The 18,990-nt window shown below is 42.7% G+C and overlaps 2 protein-coding genes across 3 annotated transcripts in view; one reads left to right on the top strand and one right to left on the bottom strand.

Moving 5' to 3' along the window:
• pdzph1 (PDZ and pleckstrin homology domains 1) overlaps nt 1-8,813 on the top strand; it is a 72,632-nt gene extending 63,819 nt beyond the window's left edge. For both annotated transcript variants that reach the window (XM_073068025.1, XM_073068023.1), the window contains 2 exons: nt 5,832-5,967; nt 8,064-8,813. In XM_073068025.1, the coding sequence (XP_072924126.1) occupies nt 5,832-5,967; nt 8,064-8,163 (236 nt within the window). In that variant the 3' untranslated portion in view covers nt 8,164-8,813. The remainder of the gene's footprint in view (nt 1-5,831; nt 5,968-8,063) is intronic.
• macir (macrophage immunometabolism regulator) overlaps nt 1-18,990 on the bottom strand; it is a 52,884-nt gene that overhangs the window by 10,171 nt on the left and 23,723 nt on the right. The window lies entirely within an intron of this gene.

Below are 18,990 nucleotides of genomic sequence, written 5' to 3'. Positions count from 1 at the left end.
GAAGATGCAATTTTCATATTTAATTTTAATTTCACGAAGGAACCAAATTCACGAGGCTTCCATCCTAAAAACTGTCACTTTACACATTGTGGTAACTTCTACTTTACAAAAAGACCACTCGACAACTTGATGGCCAAAAGAGCATCTTTATCTGGGACGGCAAATGATATTTACAATACAGAGGCTTCCCGGTACCTCGTGCGGCATGGGTGGAGGAACTACATACAAAGCATACTGGGAGTAAAAAGAGCGGAAGTAAAAACCCCGCCAACCCTGGATCCCGCCTCTTGCTACCAACAGCTTCCCGATTAGTATTAACTTACTTTTAATAATACTCACATTACAACACACATATTAAGCAAGATTGTAACTGAAACAAAATTGCTAATTCTCAAGTGCAATTAATTGAACTGCACACTTTACCTGCGAGTCTGCTGGCGTTGCCTACTGTGTCCGGTGATTCCAATGCGGCCTCCTCTGTACTCGTGAGACATGTCGTAAATTGGGTTACGTTAAAAAGTAGAACTTCCCAGTGGCCCGACATTTTAATTCTGATTCCTGTTCTCACATGTGGATCCACGGCCTTTTCTTGTGCCACAGTGTGGCCACCCTCAGGGGGGAGGGGCAACAGTTTATATTCCATCTGGGTAATCTCCAACCTGATGGCGTTAATATCGATTTCTCCTTCCGGTAAAAAAAAATTCCCCCCCCCTCTCTTCTTCTATTCCTCATTCTGGCCCCTTTCCTCTTCTCACCTCACCCCCTATCCCTTCTTCCCTTTCTCCTATGGTCCACTCTCCTCTCCTATCAGATTCCTTCTTCTCCTGCCCTTTACCTTTCCCACCCAGGAGAAATTGATATTCATGTCATCAGGTTGGAGGCTATTTAGACGGAATATGATGCGTTACTCCTCCAATCTGAGAGAGGCTTCATCGTGGCAGGAGAGGAAGCCATGGACTGACACGTTGGAACAGGAATGGGGTTAAGAATTAAAATGGTTGACACAGGAAGATTCTGCTTCTGGCACTGGAGCGGAGATGCTCGACAAAGCGGTCCCCCATTTTATGTTGGGTCTCATTAATGTAAAAGACATTGGGAGCACTGGACGCAATAGACAATCCCAACAGATTTGCAGGTGAAGATTTGCCTCACCTGGAAGGTGGGGGGGGGGGGGGGAATGAATGGGCAGGTGTAGCATTTCTCCTGCATTCAGGGATATGTTTCAGGAGGGGGATTAGTGGGGAGCAACAAATGGGCAAGTAAATCACAGAGGGAGCAATCCCTGCGGAAAATGGGAGGGGAGGGGGATGGTAAAGATTTGTTTGATGATAGGATATGTTGAAGATAGCAGAAGGTGCAGAGAATGACGTGTTGGATATGGAGGCTCATGAGGTGGTAGGCAAGGACAAGTGGAATGCTATTCCTGTTAAGGCAGCAGGAAGAAGGGGTGAGCGTGGATGTCCAGTAAATGGAGGAGTTATTGGAGGGGGTAGCATCAATAATGGATGAAGGGAAACCCCATTCTTTGAAGAAGGAGGACATCTCCTAGGAACAGAATCAGCAGAGATGAAGGAACTCAGAAAAGGAAATAGCATTTTTACAGGAGACAGGGTGGGAAGAGGTATAGTCAAGATAGCCATGGGAATCGGTAGGTTTATCAAAGATGTCAGTAGATCACTTGGTTCCAGTGATGGACACAGAGAATGAGCAAGGGGAAAGAGGTGTCAGAAATGGATCAAGTAAATTTCAGAGCAGGGTGGAAGTTGGAGGCAAACGGTGCCTAAGATTTTTACACAGTACTGTATTTGTCAATATGGAGTGGAGAGTGAGTTTGTAAATCTGGCAGGAGCAAAGGATGTTGGGAACGATGAGGGTGGAGCACCAGAGGAGCGGTGTGGGACAGGTCGCAGGGAAGGAGTGTCAGGGGCCGGGAGGTGGCGTGGGCGTAGACACACCCAGACCTAAGACAAGATCATCTGATTCCAAAGAATTGGTTTATTGACCTTTATACAATGTCTTACCTCTCCCTCCCCCTTTTCCCAACCATGATTCCCTTCTCCCTGTCCCCCTTCCCACTCCCAGTCTACAACAGAGACCCGTATCAGAATCAGGTTTATCATCACTCACGTATGTCATGAATTTTTTTGTGACAGTGTTTTGTGGTGGTTTCTTCATTTAAGGCATGTTGCAAAGTGCAAGTTGTGGCCCTGATCCACTGTAATGGTTAGAAGGGTGAAGCTGTTGCTTAAGGGATTGTGGCATCAATTTATGAGTTTACTACGGGCTGTATGGAATGTCAATGCATTGTGATCCCTGACCTCATTGGGAGTTAACAGTCAGAATCCAACATAATCCGACAGTAGAAAAGCAGATCGTTAGTCCCGAAGCTGGCTGCCTTTAAGTCTTATCAAGAGAACTGATCAGAAGTAAAATATGGTGAGAGCACAGAATTGGAACAGTGTTAATGTTTTCCCTTCTTACAATTCATCAAAATACACTGACATACTTTGGCTGATTTGTTTATACCATATCCTATCCACGGAGACCTGGGCCATGAATAAAACTGTCTCAATGGTTTTTACTGAGGTGCAATCCTGCAAACCATGCACATCACTGGATGATATGATCCACGCAGTAACTCACTGCAGGGACCTTTGTATGACTAATCTGTTGAGCTTTGTTTTTGGAAAGATAAAAGACCTTCAGATCCACGGGCCAGGAATTTTACAACTGATCTAATAAAAAAATTTTGTAGAAACTGTAACTTAGTCAGTGGCTCCTATAGCTCAGCAGTAAACCATAGATGTTGCATGAGCTTTTGATTCCGGGAAGGATCAGCACAATCCCACCAAAATCCCTTCTGGCTATGGTTTCCCATCTTGGAATGTCATGGTGAGAAAAATGAACACATTGATACTTCAAACCATGAAGTAAATTTATTAACAAAGTGCACATAATTCACCATACACAACCGTGAGGTTCATTTACTTGTGGGCACTCAAATTAAATATGAACAGATACAATGGAGTTAATGCAAAACTGCACCCAACAAAAATGAACGAACCACCAATGTGCAAAAACTATACATACTGAATATATACAGTGCTTGCAAAAAGTATTCACCCACCTCAGAAGTTTTCATTTTTTTATTGTTTTACAACATTGAATCACAGTGGATTTAATTTGGGTTTTTCGATACTGATCAACAGATCTCTACAAAGTGATCTAAATTAATTGCATAAGTATTCACCCCCTCCCCCCCTTTAGTATGTCAACGACACACCAAATCTTCACTGGTACAGCCAATTGGTCTTAGAAGTCACATAATTAGAAACATAGAAAACCTATAGCACAATACAGGCCCTTCGGCCCACAAAGTTGTGCTGAACATATCCCCACCTTAGAAATTACTAGGCTCCCCCATAGCCCTCTATTTTTCTAAGCTCTATGTACCTATCTAAAAGTCCCTATCGTATCCACCTCCACCACCATTGCCGGCAGCCCATTCCACGCACTCACCACTCTCTGAGTAAAAAACTCACCCCTGACATCTCCTCTGTCCCTGCTCCCCAGCACCTTAAACCTGTGTCCTCTTGTGGAAGCCATTTCAGCCCTGGGGAAAAAGACCCTGACTATCCACACGACCAATGCCTCTCGTCATCTTATACATATAATTAGTTAAATGGAGATCTGATTTTGGAGACTTGTATGCTGTCAAGGTGATTTAATTGATTGTAGTAAAAATACACCTGTATCTGGAAGGTCCAACAGCAGGTGAGGCAGTATCCTGGCAAAAGCTACGCCATGAAGACAAAAAGAACACTCCAGGCAACTCCATAAGAAGGTTATTGAAAAGTGCAAGTCAGGAGATGGATACAAGGGAATTTCCAAGTCACTGAATTAAATAAATCATCAAGAAATGGAAAGAATATATTACAGCTGTAAATCTGCCTAGAGCAGGCCGTCTCAGACATTGAGTGACTGTGCAAGAAGGGGGCTAGTGAGAGAGGCCACCAGGAGACCTATGACAGCTCTGGAGGAGATAAGCTTCAGTGGCCGAGATGGGAGACACTGCGCATACAACAACTGTTGCCCGGGTGCAGCTTTATGGAAGAGTGGCAAAAGGGTAGCCACTATTGAAAAAAACTCACATGAAATCTCAGCTAGAGTTTGCCAAAAGGCACGTGGGAGACTGTGATATCAGCTGGAAGAAGGTTCTACAGGCTGATGAAATCAAAATTGAACATTTTGGCCATCAGACTAAATGCTATGTTTGGAATAAGCCTTATCAAAAATACCCCATCCCTACCATGAAGGACGATGGTGGCTGCATCATGCTGGGGGGATGCTTCACTGCAGCAGGCCCCGGAAGGCTTGTGAAGGTAGAGGGTAAAATGAATGCAGCAAAATACAGGGAAACCCTGGAGGAAGACCTTTTGCAGTCTGCAAGGGAATTGCAACTTGGGAGAAGGTTTGTTTTCCAGCAAGACAATGATGCCAAGCATAAAGCCAAAGATAGACAGGAATGGCTTAACAGCAACAAAGTTAATGTCCTGGAGTGGCCAAGTTGGAGTCCAGGACAATTGAGAATTTGTAGCTGGACTTGAAAAGCACTGTTCACTCACATTCCTCATGCAATCTGACAGAGACTGAGTAATTTTGTAAAGTAGAATAGGGAAAAATTGCAGTGTCCGGATGTGCAAAGTTGATAGAGACCTATCCACACAGACTCAAGGCTGTAATTGCTGCAAAAGTAGTAACTGTCTACTAAGTATTGACTTGAAAGGGTAAATACTTATGCAATCAATTATTTTATGTTTTATATTTGTAATTAATTTAGATCATTTTGTAGAGATCTGTTTTCACTTTGACACGAAAGAGTCTTTTTCTGTTGATCAGCATCAAAAAAGCCAAATTAAATCCACTGTGCTTCAATGTCGTAAAACAATAAAACATGAAATCTTCTAAGGTGAGTGAATACTTTCTATAGGCACTGTACATAGATAGATAGAGAGGAAAAAGTGGAAGAAGAAACAAACATGAGTTGCAGAGTCCTTGGAAGTGAGTCTATAGTTGTCCGAAGATCATGGGGCAAGAGAAAGTCTGCAGATGCTGGAAATCCGAGCAACGCACACAAAATGCTGGAGGAACTCAGCAGGGCAGGCAGGAAAAATGTACAGTCACCTGGCATTTCTCTCTCCCTTCCCCCCACCTTTCAAATTTACTCCTCAGCTTTTTTTTCTCCAGTCCTGCCAAAGGGTTTCAGCCCAGAACATTGACTGTACTTTTTTCCATAGATGCTGCCTGACCTGCTGAGTTCCTCCAGCATTTTGTGTGTGTCACTCATAGTTGTGGGATCAGTTCATTGTTGGGGTGAGTGAATTTATCCACTCTGATTCAAGAGCCTAAGGCTGAGGGACAGTAACTGTTCCTGAAGCTGATGGTGTGGGACCTAAGGCTCCATGCCTACAAGGAAAGTCTACTCCCACTGTTTCTTTTAATAGTATGAGGGAACAAACAGGAAGATCAAAGAGGAAATGGCACCACTCTGGGAAAACTGACAGGCCCTCATTGTAAGATCTCACACAAAAAGACATCACCTCCATCTGTGAACTATTCCCACATACCTACGCCTGAATGTTATGTTAGATTATTGTGCTTAAAGGGGCAGATTATCACAATGTTCTGACTCAGGTGTAAGTGCAAGACTAATTTAGCCAGGGATGATCCTGTTGGGACATAACAATGATTCTAAAGACCATTATGTAATAGTTTATCATGTTTTGGTTAACACCATTACAATTGTAGTAAATTTATTTTTTTACCAACAGGTGGGATTTACTTGCAGGGTTACGTGGTGAGTGAGCAGGGCCTTGGGTCCAAACGCACCATAATCGAAGCCAAGCCACCTTCTGAAGAGTTTAAAACTTTCTATCTGTGTGCAGATAACTCAGCTGACAACCAGCGGTAGGTGGAGTATACTCCATCAGCAATCCTGCTACACCACAAGTTTTAACATTAATGTTTTACCTGTGTTAAGTGTTTATGAGACCACTAAAAGCTTACTGAAAACCATCACTACTTTACAATCCTTTATGAGATCACTTGATTATAATTCTCTAATAGACCTGATAAAGTAGGGCATTGAAGAATGCAGTAGAATAAAGTGATCTAGGAATAATAGTGCATAGTTCCCTGAAGGTGGAATCTCATGTGGATAGGGTGGTGAAGAAAGTTTTTGGTATGCTGGCCTTTATAAATCAGAGCATTGAGTATAGGAGTTGGGATGTAATGTTAAAATTGTACAAGGCACTGGTGAGGCCAAATTTGGAGTATTGTGTACAGTTTTGATCACCGAATTATAGGAAAGATGTCAACAAAATAGGGAGAGTACAGAGGAGATTTACTAGAATGTTACCTGGGTTTCCGCACCTAAGTTACAGAGAAAGGTTGAACAAGTTAGGTCTTTATTCTTTGGAGCGTAGAAGGTTGAGGGGGGACTTGATAGAGGTATTTAAAATTATGAGGGGGATAGATAGAGTTGACGTGGATAGGCTTTTTCCATTGAGAGTAAGGGAGATTCAAACAAGAGGACATGAATTGAGAGTTAGGGGGCAAAAGTTTAGGGGTAACACGAGGGGGAATTTCTTTACTCAGAGAGTGGTAGCTGTGTGGAACGAGCTTCCAGTAGAAGTGGTAGAGGCAGGTTCAATTTTGTCATTTAGAGTAAAATTGGATAGGTATATGGACAGGAAAGGAATGGAGGGTTATGGGCTGAGTGCAGGTCGGTGGGACTAGGTGAGAGTAAGCATTCGGCACAGACCAGAAGGGCCAAGATGGTTTGTTTCCATGCTATAATTGTTACATGGTTATATGGTTATAAGTGGTTTGAAAGTTAATACAGAATTGAATTCAGATAATTCCAATAGCACTGTATGTGTGGGATCTGTAGAGTAAGGCATCTTCCTGAAGAAAACATTGAGAAAGATTATCAGAGCTTGCCTTGGGATCTGGACTAGTTGGAAAACAACGTGCTGAAAAATGGCAGATGGTATTTTATACAGACAAGTGTGAGGTGTTGCACTCTGGGAGGACCAGCCGGGGTAGGTCCTTCATGGTGAGCGGGAGGATTGTAAAGAAAGCTTTTGGCATTTTGGCCTTCAAAAATCAACGTAGTGAGTACAGGAGTCGGGTTGTTATATTGAAGTTTTTATAAGACATTCATGAGACCTAATTTGGAGTATTGGGTACCATTCCGGTCTCTTACCTACAGGAAAGATATCAATAAGATTGAAGGAGTGCAGAGAAAATTGACGGGGATGTTGCCAGGACTTGAGGACCTGAGTTATAGGGAAAGTCTGAATAGGGTTAGGATTTTATTCCCCATGGTGTAGAAGAATGAGGGGAGATTTGATAGAGGTATACAAAAGTAAGAGGGGTATAGATAGGGTAAATACAAGCAGGCTTTTGCATTGAGGTTGGGTGAGACTAGAACTAGAGGTCATGAGTTAAGGGTGAAAGGAGAAATATTTAAGGAGAACATGAGGGGAAACTATTCCACTCAGAGGGTGAAGAGAGTGTGGAGCAAGCTGCCAGAAGGATGGGGGTTGGATTTCAACATTTAAGAGAAATTTGTATAGGTATGTGGATGGGAGGTGAATGGAGGGCTATGGTCCAGGTGCAGGTTGATGGAACTAGGCAGGCTAATAAATCAGCATGGATTAGATGGGCCAAAGGGCCTGTTTCTGTGCTGCAGTGTTCTATGAGTGTATGACTCTTTGACATAATTGATGCACCATCAGTAACTCTCGGAGACGGGAGGTGAACGATAGGCTTTTATTAGCAGCAAAAGGGACCACGACATCTCGGAGACTGAGGGAGCAGCAGTGCCTCCAATCGCCTTTATACAGGGGTCTGTGGGAGGAGCCACAGGAGCAGTCAGCAGGGGGGCATGTCCAGACAGGTATACATAGTTTACCACAATAACATTTGAAAACCTGCTACAGAGAGGTTACTGCAGAAATAAAGAGAAAGAAAATTATTATTTGCCTTTTTCTCTCTAGCTGGATCATGGCATTAAGAGCATCTATCAGCAAGTGGCTGCCCTTGCACCAGGCCATCCATGACTTTATGAGCAATCCTCCAGAGGAGACACGGATGTGAAGAGGAATCCTAATCTTTCCCCAATGAAGATGAATGAAGTCGCCAGAGACTCGGTCAACAGAAAACTTCAAAATCAAGATCAACATTTGTCAAACAGGGTGTTAAGGATAATGGGCCTAAGGCTGATAGAAAGAATTAAGTAGATTAAACATGATCTAATGGAACGGTAAGACAGGTTCAATCAGTTGAATGACCAAGATAGAACTGATTACACTGATAATCGTGCTTGTGAATTTGCATCAATGTTAAGTGAATACACAAAACTAGCAATGTAGACTAGACAAATCTCACCCATTGAGGACTACAGTCGATCTGTGTTAAAACAATTGTAATTCCTCTTTTGTATCTGTGGTGTGGAGCAAACAGGAGACAAAAGATTAAATAATTAATCATACTGCCATACTATGACCATTTCTTCATTCACAGGTGATTTATTTGTTTACAGTACTGTGCAAAAGTCTTGGGCACATATATATAGCTAGGCTGCCTAAGACTATTACACAGTACTGCAGTAATTTTATGTATCACACTGTACTGCTGCAGCAAAAAAACCCACAAATTTCATGACATATGTGAGTGATGATAAAGCTGATTCTGATATGGGTCTGAGAGTGGGAAGGGAACAGGGAGATGGGAATCATGGTTGAGAAAAGGAGAAGGGAGGAGGGAGGGAATGGGAAGCACCAGAGAGACATTCTGTAATGATCAATAAACCAGTTGTTTGGAATCAAAAGACGTTGCCTGGTATCTTAGGGCTGGGTGTATCCGTATCTGCACCACCCCACTGCCCCAGGTCTCCTTCTCTGCCACCTGCCTCACACCTCTCCTGCAGTTCTCCATTCGTGCCATTCCCAAAATCCTTTGCTCCCATCAGATTTCCGAACTCAATCTCCGCTCCGCATTGACAAACACAGTACTATGAAAGAGTCTTAGGCACCCTAGTGTTTGTTCATTCTCTCTCTCTCTCTTCCCCCCACCCCACTCTCTCCCTCTCTCTAAGACTTTTGCACAGTACTGAGTTTAGAGATACAGTGCAGAACGGGTCTTTTTGACCCAATGAGCCACAATGTCCAGCAACCCACATATCTAACCCTAGCCTAATCACAGGAAACATTTCAATGGCCAGTTAACCAACCAACCGGTACGTCATTGGACGATGCACCCAGAGGAAACCCACACAGTCACAGGAAAAACACACAAACTCCTGATAGACAGCGATGGAATTGAACTCTGATGTCCTGAGCTGTAATTGTGCACGTTAACCACTACAGTGTTGGAACCTAGATGCAAACCATAAAATGTAAAAAAAATAGTTACAACATCGTGACTGTTCCCGTTTAGCAGAATATTGCTCTAGATTCTCTCCATGATGGAAGGAAGTAGGTGTCAAAGAATACTTCAAGAGAATGAACTTTTGGCAGATCATAAGGGAATCTGCTAAGACTTCAACATATTAGTTTACATTAAAAGCTACATTATATTACACAGACTGTTCCGGGATGGAATATCCTGCAAATGGCACTGGTCCAAATGCTTTTGCTAGTAGTTTCATTTCTCTTAAATTAGTGTCTACTTCAGATGCATAGGGCATCTTCTTCATCATTATGTGCCATGTCATATGATAGAGGTGACCAAGATCATAGGGCATGTTAGCATTTGCTTAAAGGAAAGGACTCCTTTCTAAGTAGCTTCAATTTCTCGAATCCCTGACAACCCAAGAGTTCTGCTGAAGTGTTCAAAGTAAATTAATTCCCAAAGTACCCTGAGATTCATTTTCTTGTGGGCATTCACAGTAGGTACAAAAATACAATGGAACAATGAAAAACTACACTCAAAGAGGGAGTAATAACCTATGTGCAAAAGAAGACAAACTGTCAAAAATACAAAAAAAAATATGAGTTGCAGGGTCCTTAAAAGCTATGGACTGCAAATGGAGATTTTCTGGTTTTCCATAACTATGGAATCAGTTCAGTGTCAAGGCAAGTCATCTTTGCTGGTTCAGGAGCCCAACAGTGGGGTGATAACAGTTCCTGAAGCTGTTGGAGTGGGACCGAAAGCTCCTGTACCTCCTTCCCTGTGGACGAACCGAGAAAAAGCATGGCTTCAATGATTTGAGTCCTGGATGATAGATGCTGCTTTCCTGTGGCAGCGGTCTTTGTAGATGTGCTCAATGGTGGGGAGGGCTTTTACTGTGATGGACTGGGCTGTGTCCACTACTTTTTTGTAGTCTTTTCTATTCTTGGGCATTGTTGTTTCCATATCAGTTCATGGTATGCTCGATCGTCAGGGTGCTCGCTACTGTGCATCTATAGAAGTCTGACAAAGTTGTGGGACTGGAGCTCAGGATGCTGCCCAGTGCCTGGCACTCCTAGTTTGAAGAAATTCTGCAGACGGGCGCAAAATGCTGAGTATTTTGTGTGTGTTACTCCTAGTTACAAATCCACTGCAACTCCTGACAAATCCATCAGCAGCTGGAACAGTCATTAAGGAGTATGTGGTCGCTGTAGCGAGACAAGGTCAGGACCAGCTTTTATAACTGTAACCAAGAGCAAGGAATCCATTCATTCAAAATCGGTCCAGTTCAAATTTCTTGCCAGCCAGTGGCACTCTAGAGAACAACTGCCCAGCTGCAGTGGAGAGGTCTGTGGCAGGCGGTGAAGAGCGAGGCCCAGAAATGGAACTGGAATTGGTTTGTTATGTCACATGTTCTGAGATATAGAGAAAAACTTGTCTTGCAAACAGAAACACAAAAGGCACTGCAGATGCTGGAAATCCAGAACAATACACACAGCATGCTGGAGGAACTCAGCAGGTCAGGCAGCATCTAAAGAAATGAATAAACAGTCGATATTTCGGACCAGGACCTTTCATTGGCACTGGAAACGAAGGGGGATGATGCCAGAATAAGGAGGTGGGGGGAGGGGAAGGAAGACAAGCAAGGTGGTGATAGGTGAAGGCAGGTGGGTGGAGGAGGGGGTATGAAGTGAGAAGCTGGAAGGTAGAAAAGATGGCAAATGTAAAGGGCTGGAGAAGAAAGAGTTTGATAGAAGAGGAAAGTAGACCATAGGAATGGACTATTCATAGAAACATAGAAAATAAGTGCAGGAGTAGGCCATTCGGCCCTTCAAGCCTGCACCACCATTCAGTATGATCATGGCTGATCATCCAACTCAGAACCCTGTACCTGCTTTCTCTCCATACCCCCTGATCCCTTTAGCCACAAGGGCCATATCTAACTTCCTCTTAAATATAGCCAATGAACCGGCCTCAACTGTTTCCTGTGGCAGAGAATTCCACAGATTCACCACTCTCTGTGTGAAGAAGTTTTTCCTCATCTCGGTCCTAAAAGGCTTCCCCTTTATCCTTAAACTGTGACCCCTTGTTCTGGACTTCCCCAACATCGGAAACAATCTTCCTGCATCTAGCCTGTCCAATCCCTTTAGAATTTTATACGTTTCAATAAGATCCCCCCTCAGTCTTCTAAATTCCAGTGAGTATAAGCCTAATCAATCCAATCTTTCTTCATATGAAAGTCCTGCCATCCCAGGAATCAATCTGCTGAACCTTCTTTGTACTCCCTCTATGGCAAGAATGTCTTTCCTCAGATTAGGGGACCAAAACTGCACACAATACTCTAGGTGCAGTCTCACCAAGTCCTCGTACAACTGCAGTAGAACCTCCCTGCTCCTGTACTCAAATCCTTTTACTATGAATGCCAACATACCATTTGCCTTTTTCACCACCTGCTGTACCTGCATGCCCACCTTCAATGACTGGTGTACAATGACACCCAGGCCTCGTTGCACCTCCCCTTTTCCTAATCGGCCACCGTTCAGATAATAATCTGTTTTCCTGTTCTTGCAACCAAAGTGGATAACCTCACATTTATCCACATTAAATTGCATCTGCCATGAATTTGCCCACTTACCTAACCTATCCAAGTCACCCTGCATCCTCTTAGCATCCTCCTCACAGCTAACACTGCCACCCAGCTTCGTGTCATCCGCAAACTTGGAGATGCTGCATTTAATTCCCTTGTCTAAATCATTAATATATATTGTAAACAATTGGGGTCCCAGCACTGAGCCTTGCGGTACCCCACTAGTCACTGCCTGCCATTCTGAAAAGGTCCCGTTTACTCCCACTCTTTGTTTCCTGTCTGCCAACCAATTCTCTATCCACATCAATACCATACCCCCAGTACCGTGTGCTTTAAGTTTGCACACTAATCTCCTGTGTGGGACCTTGTCAAAAGCCTTTTGAAAATCTAAATATACCACATCCACTGGCTCTCCACTATCTACTCTACTAGTTACATCTTCAAAAAATTCTATAAGATTCGTCAGACATGATTTTCCTTTCACAAATCCATGCTGACTTTGTCTGATGATTTCACCTCTTTCCAAATGTGCTGTTATCACATCTTTGATAACCAACTCTAGCACTTTCCCCACCACCGATGTCAGACTAACCGGTCTATAATTCCCCGGTTTTTCTCTCCCTCCTTTTTTAAAAAGTGGGGTTACATTAGCCACCCTCCAATCCTCAGGAACTAATCCAGAATCTAAGGAGTTTTGAAAAATTATCACTAATGCATCCACTATTTCTTGGGCTACTTCCTTAAGCACTCTGGGATGCAGACCATCTGGCCCTGGGGATTTATCTGCCTTTAATCCCTTCAATTTACCTAACACCACTTCCCTACTAACATGTATTTCCCTCAGTTCCTCCATCTCACTAGACCCTCAGTCCCCTACTATTTCCGGAAGATTATTTATGTCCTCCTTAGTGAAGACAGAACCAAAGTAGTTATTCAATTGGTCTGCCATGTCCTTGTTCCCTATGATCAATTCACCTGTTTCTGACTGTAAGGGACCTACATTTGTCTTGACCAATCTTTTTCTTTTCACATATCTATAAAAGCTTTTACAGTCAGTTTTTATGTTCCCTGCCAGCTTTCTCTCATAATCTTTTTTCCCTTTCCTAATTAAGCCCTTTGCCCTCCTCTGCTGGACTCTGAATTTCTCCCATTCCTCAGGGGTGCCGCTTTTTTTTTTGCTAATTTATATGTTTCTTCTTTGGACTTGATACTATCCCTAATTTCCCTTGTCAGCCACGGGCGCACTACCTTCCCTGGTTTATTCTTTTGCCAAACTGGGATGAACAATTGTTCTAGTTCATCCATGCAAACTTTAAATGCTTGCCATTGCATATCCACCGTCAACCCTTTAAGTATCATTTGCCAGTCTATCTTAGCTAATTCACGTCTCATACCTTCAAAGTTACCCTTCTTTAAGTGCAGAACCTTTGTTTCTGAATTAACTATGTCACTCTCCATCTTAATGAAGAATTCCACCATATTATGGTCACTCTTACCCAAGGGGCCTCGCACGACAAGATTGCTAACTAACCCTTCCTCATTGCTCAATACCCAATCTAGAATGGCCTGCTCTCCAGTTGGTTCCTCGGCATGTTGGTTCAGAAAACCATCCCGCATACATTCCAAGAAATCCTCTTCCTCAGCACCCTTACAAATTTGGTTCACCCAATCTATATGTAGATTGAAGTCACCCATTATAACTACTGTTCCTTTATTGCATGCATTTCTAATTTCCTGTTTAATGCCATCCCCAACCTCACTACTACTGTTAGGTGGCCTGTACACAACTCCCACCAGCGTTTTCTGCCCCTTAGTGTTATGCAGCTCTACCCATATTGATTCCACATCCTCCAGGCTAATGCATAGGTCATGACATGGTGCATTAAGGTAGAATGCCAATGGTGCCAAAACTTTAAACAAAAAGCAAATGAGAACCTGGGGGCTCCTAGACTCTAGTGATGTTCTTGAAAGGAGGCCAAAGTCTACCTACAAGCTAGTCCATGGTTGATAATGTAGAACTGAGGTTCCTAAACAGATTCCTTGCTTAATTGCATTGGTCGATGGTATAAAAAAAGTTTGTAAACCCCTGGTGTAGAAGATTATTCAGAGTGGTGTCACTGTTAATGTGGGAAGTGAGATCACAAAACTGATAAAACTATCAGATTCCAAAGTGCATGATAATGGAAGACTTCCTCGTGAAGGTTGGGCAGCAAGATAATAATGATGCTATCTTATTTTGGCACTGCTCCTTCATAAACAGATTGCTCTTTTTAATTTATATTTTGTGTTCACTCTTTTCTGATCTGCTCAATCAAATTTGGGGAATCTAATCCAATTGAACAAGACGTTGATGTCTGCCACTTATACAGAGTGTTGTGAATATCATAACAACCGAAAGATTTGATTCTTCAGCATTATTTTATGAATGCATTACCTGTACTCTGAAGACATAAAACAACAGATTAATCAATCTCTCTGCACAGTTATTGGAAATCTGAACCCAGATGGTGAGATCACAGCAATAGTCTGTGGCGCTGCGAGCCACCTTAATATTCAACTCCCATATTTCATAGCAAATAGAATTCATTCAGACTAATTCATAAATTCCTTGTTGCAGAGGGACCTGTCTTCATGTCACAGCAGTCTCTGTGGCCTCAGCTGTTGTTTACCATCCAGAAGGACTGTGAGGTCTCATTTTCTGAACCAATAATCTGTGTTACCTGAGGGAAATTACGGAGTGATTATGGTTCTGTTACAGGGAACATTAAGCTTCAGAGAGAATATACCATATATCTGGCTGAAAGCTTTTTCAAATGCCTTCTCAGACAGCCCAGCAACAGCATCCAGAAGATGGTAGAGCCATCAATAAGGCCTCTCTGACCTGCTTTCTAAAACTCACTCTCAAGTTTATGAATGCAGAAGTGTTTAGTTTTGCCAGTATATATCTGGGAATGCATGGAGTACCAGAGATTTTAGTCATAAACTGAGAGGAAAAACTTGTGAGGCACATGAATGAAAGGAAAATGGAGGGCTATGTGGTAGGGAAGAGTTAGATTGACCTTGAAGGAGTAGTAGTATTGCGATCAGTCGAGTCGAGTATGATGTATGTTTGAAAAGCAAACACGAGGAAATCTGCAGATGCTGGAAATTCAAGCAACACACACAAAATGCTGGTGGAACACAGCAGGCCAGGCAGCATTTATAGGGAGAAGCACTGTCAATGTTTTGGGCCGAGACCCTTTGTCAGGACTCCGTGATGTTTATTTATTGAGGTACAGCATGGATAGGCCTTTGAGGCACACCACCCAGCAATCCCCATAATTTATTGCTAGCCTAATCACGGGACAATTTACAATGACCAATTCACCTACCAACCCATACATCTTTGGACTGTGGGAGGAAACTGGAACACCCAGAAGAAATCCACGCAGTCACGGGGAGAACGAACAGAGTCCTTACAGGCAGCAGCAGGAATTGAACCCAGGTTGCTGGTACCATAAAGAGTGCTAGCCACTACAGTACTGTGCCACTTCCTAAAAGGTTGACTATTGTTGGGCTCTCAGGAGGCTGTCGAGTCCAATCCGGGATCGACACATTAATGTTAGGGGATTCCATTAATGGAGAACGCTGGTGGGTGATTTTGTTTAACGTGGGGAGGCTGATGCACAGGCAGCCTCCCCACGGTCTTTGACAGATCAAGGTCAGGGTCCAGTGGCATGGAATGCAAGACAACGGGGGACCTGTCAGTGCTGCAGGCTCCCTCTGCGTTCAGTGCCGTTGTGCAATGTCGTCATCTCTGTCAGCTCCGCCTCTGAAGTCTTGGTTGGATTGTTCTTTGTCTGGAACCTTCCCCTTGGCCTCGCCGTAGGCAACCCTAGCAGGAGCTGAGTGCCAGATGGCTAAATCCCAAATGGGATCTCTCCCAGAATCACAGAAACACACAAGCCTTTCCACCATGATAAGGTGATGATCCTCGGAAAATCTTTTGGAGTAGGTTAAAAGTCAGCACAATGTTGTGGACCAAAGGGCCTGTATTGTACTATTCTATGTCTATTCATTTAAAGAAATAGCCAAAATTAGATGCACTGGCCAGAATTAACTTTAAAAATGTGTGCACCACTAGTTTTACCAAATTGCCATATTATTGCTCCCTGTAGGCATACGAGGGGTGACCTAAGATAGAAGGAGTCAATTTTCAAAAACTTAGCACATTTATTTTTCCTACATAGTCCCCTCCTACATGTACACACTTGGGCTACGTCCACACTACATCGAATAAATCCGTAACCGAAGCATTGTCTCTTCGTTTTTACCCTTCGTCCACACTAAAATGGCCTTTTCGTCGCCCCCCCCCCCCCGAAACCGGAGCTTTTCAGAAACGCTCTTCAAAGTGGGTATTTTTGAAAACGCTGGATTGGCTGGATCAGTGTGGTCGGGGTAACCGGAGAAATCTGAAAACGCTGTCAGGCGGCAGCGCACTATTTCATTGTTTTCTTGAACGCAACCTAACAATTTCAGAACAGATGGCAACAAGACTGAAGCCAGAAGAGTTAGAAATGTACTCACCAAATACTTTGACCCATAACTTACTGAATAAATAAGTATACTCACTTTGCCGTGTTTTCTGTCCTTGCTCGTATGAAGGTGGTTTACCTATTTATGCAAGTACTTCTCTGACAATAGATGTGTAACAGCCTAATGTAACATTGTACAAGATAACACTGATGCAGAGATATTTTATACATTTAACAAGGTGCTTTACTAATGCAACAGAGTTACTTAGTTTTTCAATGCTGGTCGTCAGCCGGGTCAATCTGTCTGTGAACTCCCTGTCGGTTGCCTCCTTACGCTCCAGTATTTGTTTTTTTTTAACTTTTAAGTTCTCCTGCGCGAAAGCCAACAGCTGTCCGTCATTTTAAGTTTTTCTAGTCTGTAACTACACAAACGCGCACTTTTACGGTGAGATTCGACACCAAACATGTCGCTTGTTTTCGGTAGATGTGTCCTGCACATGTGCAGGAGGAGGAGATTCGCCAAAATCTCCATTTCAATGTGGATAGAGATATTTTTAAAAACACAGTGTGGACGCCTATTGTTTTTACGCAAAACCGGCGTTTTCAAAATTATCCGGTCTAGTGTGGACATAGCCTCAGTCCAGCAGTCGTGGAGCATACGGATCTTGACCCTCCGGAAAGTGTCCATGGATGGGTGATTGATAAGTTTGTGGCCTAAGTTAGGAGATGAGTTATTAACTTCAAATTTTCTGCATAATCACTCAAAGAGTTGAACTGCACGTGCACGTAACGAGAGCATCTTAGACCTCCAGCTGGACCACAGCAGGGGTGATTGTTAAGTTCCTGGTCTAAGGTAGAAGGAGATGAGTTATACAGCTCTTGTTACACGCATGTGCAGTTCAACTCTTTGAGTGAAAATGCAGGAAGTTTGAAGTTAATAACTCATCTCCTTCTACCTTAGGCCACAAACTTATCAATCACCCCTGCTGTGGACCACTTCTGGAGGTCCAAGACGCCGACTTCTACAAAGAAGGATCCATATGCTCCACGACCGCTGGACTAAGTGTGTAAATGTAGGAAAAATAAATGTGCTCAGAATGGAGCACAGACGATACTATTACTGAGTATTACTGTACTCAATAGTAGAGTATGAACAGTACTATTACTAAGTAATACTATACTCAATAGTGGAGTACAGGGAATACTATTACTAAGTATTACTGTACTCAATAAGGGGTACAGACAATACTAATACTGAGTATTACTGTAATAAGGGATACAGACAATACTATAACTAAGTATTAATATACTCAACAGTGGATTACAGACTATTATTGAGTATTACTACACTCAAGGAAGAAAACCTTTTTTCTCCTGTAGCTAAAAACCCTTTTTCATTCTGTGGCTGACTGTGCAATCCATCATTGTAAAATGCTTGGAAGTCACTTTTTTCAAATACTGTGAAGAATATCTTAATGGGGCTCAGGTTTAAACAGATTATTTTCAAAAAAAATACTTTATCAATACTGTAAAGAGAAAATACCAGTTTTGTGTGAAGGTGAGAAAGAGAAAAATAAATTAATGTTTCAGCTTGAGGCGTCATATACTGGAATTATTTTTATGTTTGTCGTTAGAGTTGTTTCGAGTAATATTCACAACATGTAATCAAACTGTCTCTGATAATTGTGGGTACGGCTATAACAACTTAATGAAGCAATGAAGCTAGATAATGGAAGTGTCTGCTTGGTTCTGACTGACCTCAGGGTTGCTGCGTTTCACGCCATGCCTTCACTACCTCACCCTGGATTTGGAACCTGACTGAGGGTCAGAGAGCCAAGCTGGTTCGGGTAGGACTGTTAGTAGGCAGGGATATATCGATGGAAGGAGGTGACAGATATGAGAGAGGGTAAGTGAGATCAAAAGCTCAGTTTAGTCCAAAGACGAATCTAAATCTAAATACAAATTTAATAAAGACAAAGTTAGCATGCAGGTGAAGTGTATGCTCTAGATTTTTAAATCAAAGCAGTTTTTTTTACATCAGACAGACAGACATACTTTATTGATCCCCAGGGAAACTGGGTTTCATTACAGTCGCACCAACCAAGAATAGTGTAGAAATATAGCAATATAAAACCATAAATAATTAAATAATGATAAGTTAATTATGCCAAGTGGAAATAAGTCCAGGACCAGCCTATTGGCTCAGGGTGTCTGACACTCCGAGGGAGGAGTTGTAAAGTTTGATGGCCACAGGCAGAAATGACTTCCTATGACGCTCAGTGTTGCATCTCGGTGGAATGAGTCTCTGGCTGAATGTACTCCTGTGCCTAACCAGTACATTATGGATGGGATGGATACAACAATAAAAATAACAATCTGTTATGCCCACCAAAACATTTGCAACCAGAAAACAAACACAAGGGCTTCTGCAAA

Source organism: Hemitrygon akajei, chromosome 2 (genome assembly GCF_048418815.1).
Source record: "Hemitrygon akajei chromosome 2, sHemAka1.3, whole genome shotgun sequence".
In the NCBI taxonomy this organism is placed as follows: domain Eukaryota; kingdom Metazoa; phylum Chordata; class Chondrichthyes; order Myliobatiformes; family Dasyatidae; genus Hemitrygon; species Hemitrygon akajei.
The sequence above is the reverse complement of the archived record's forward strand: the minus strand, read 5'-3'. Positions and strand labels throughout refer to the sequence as shown.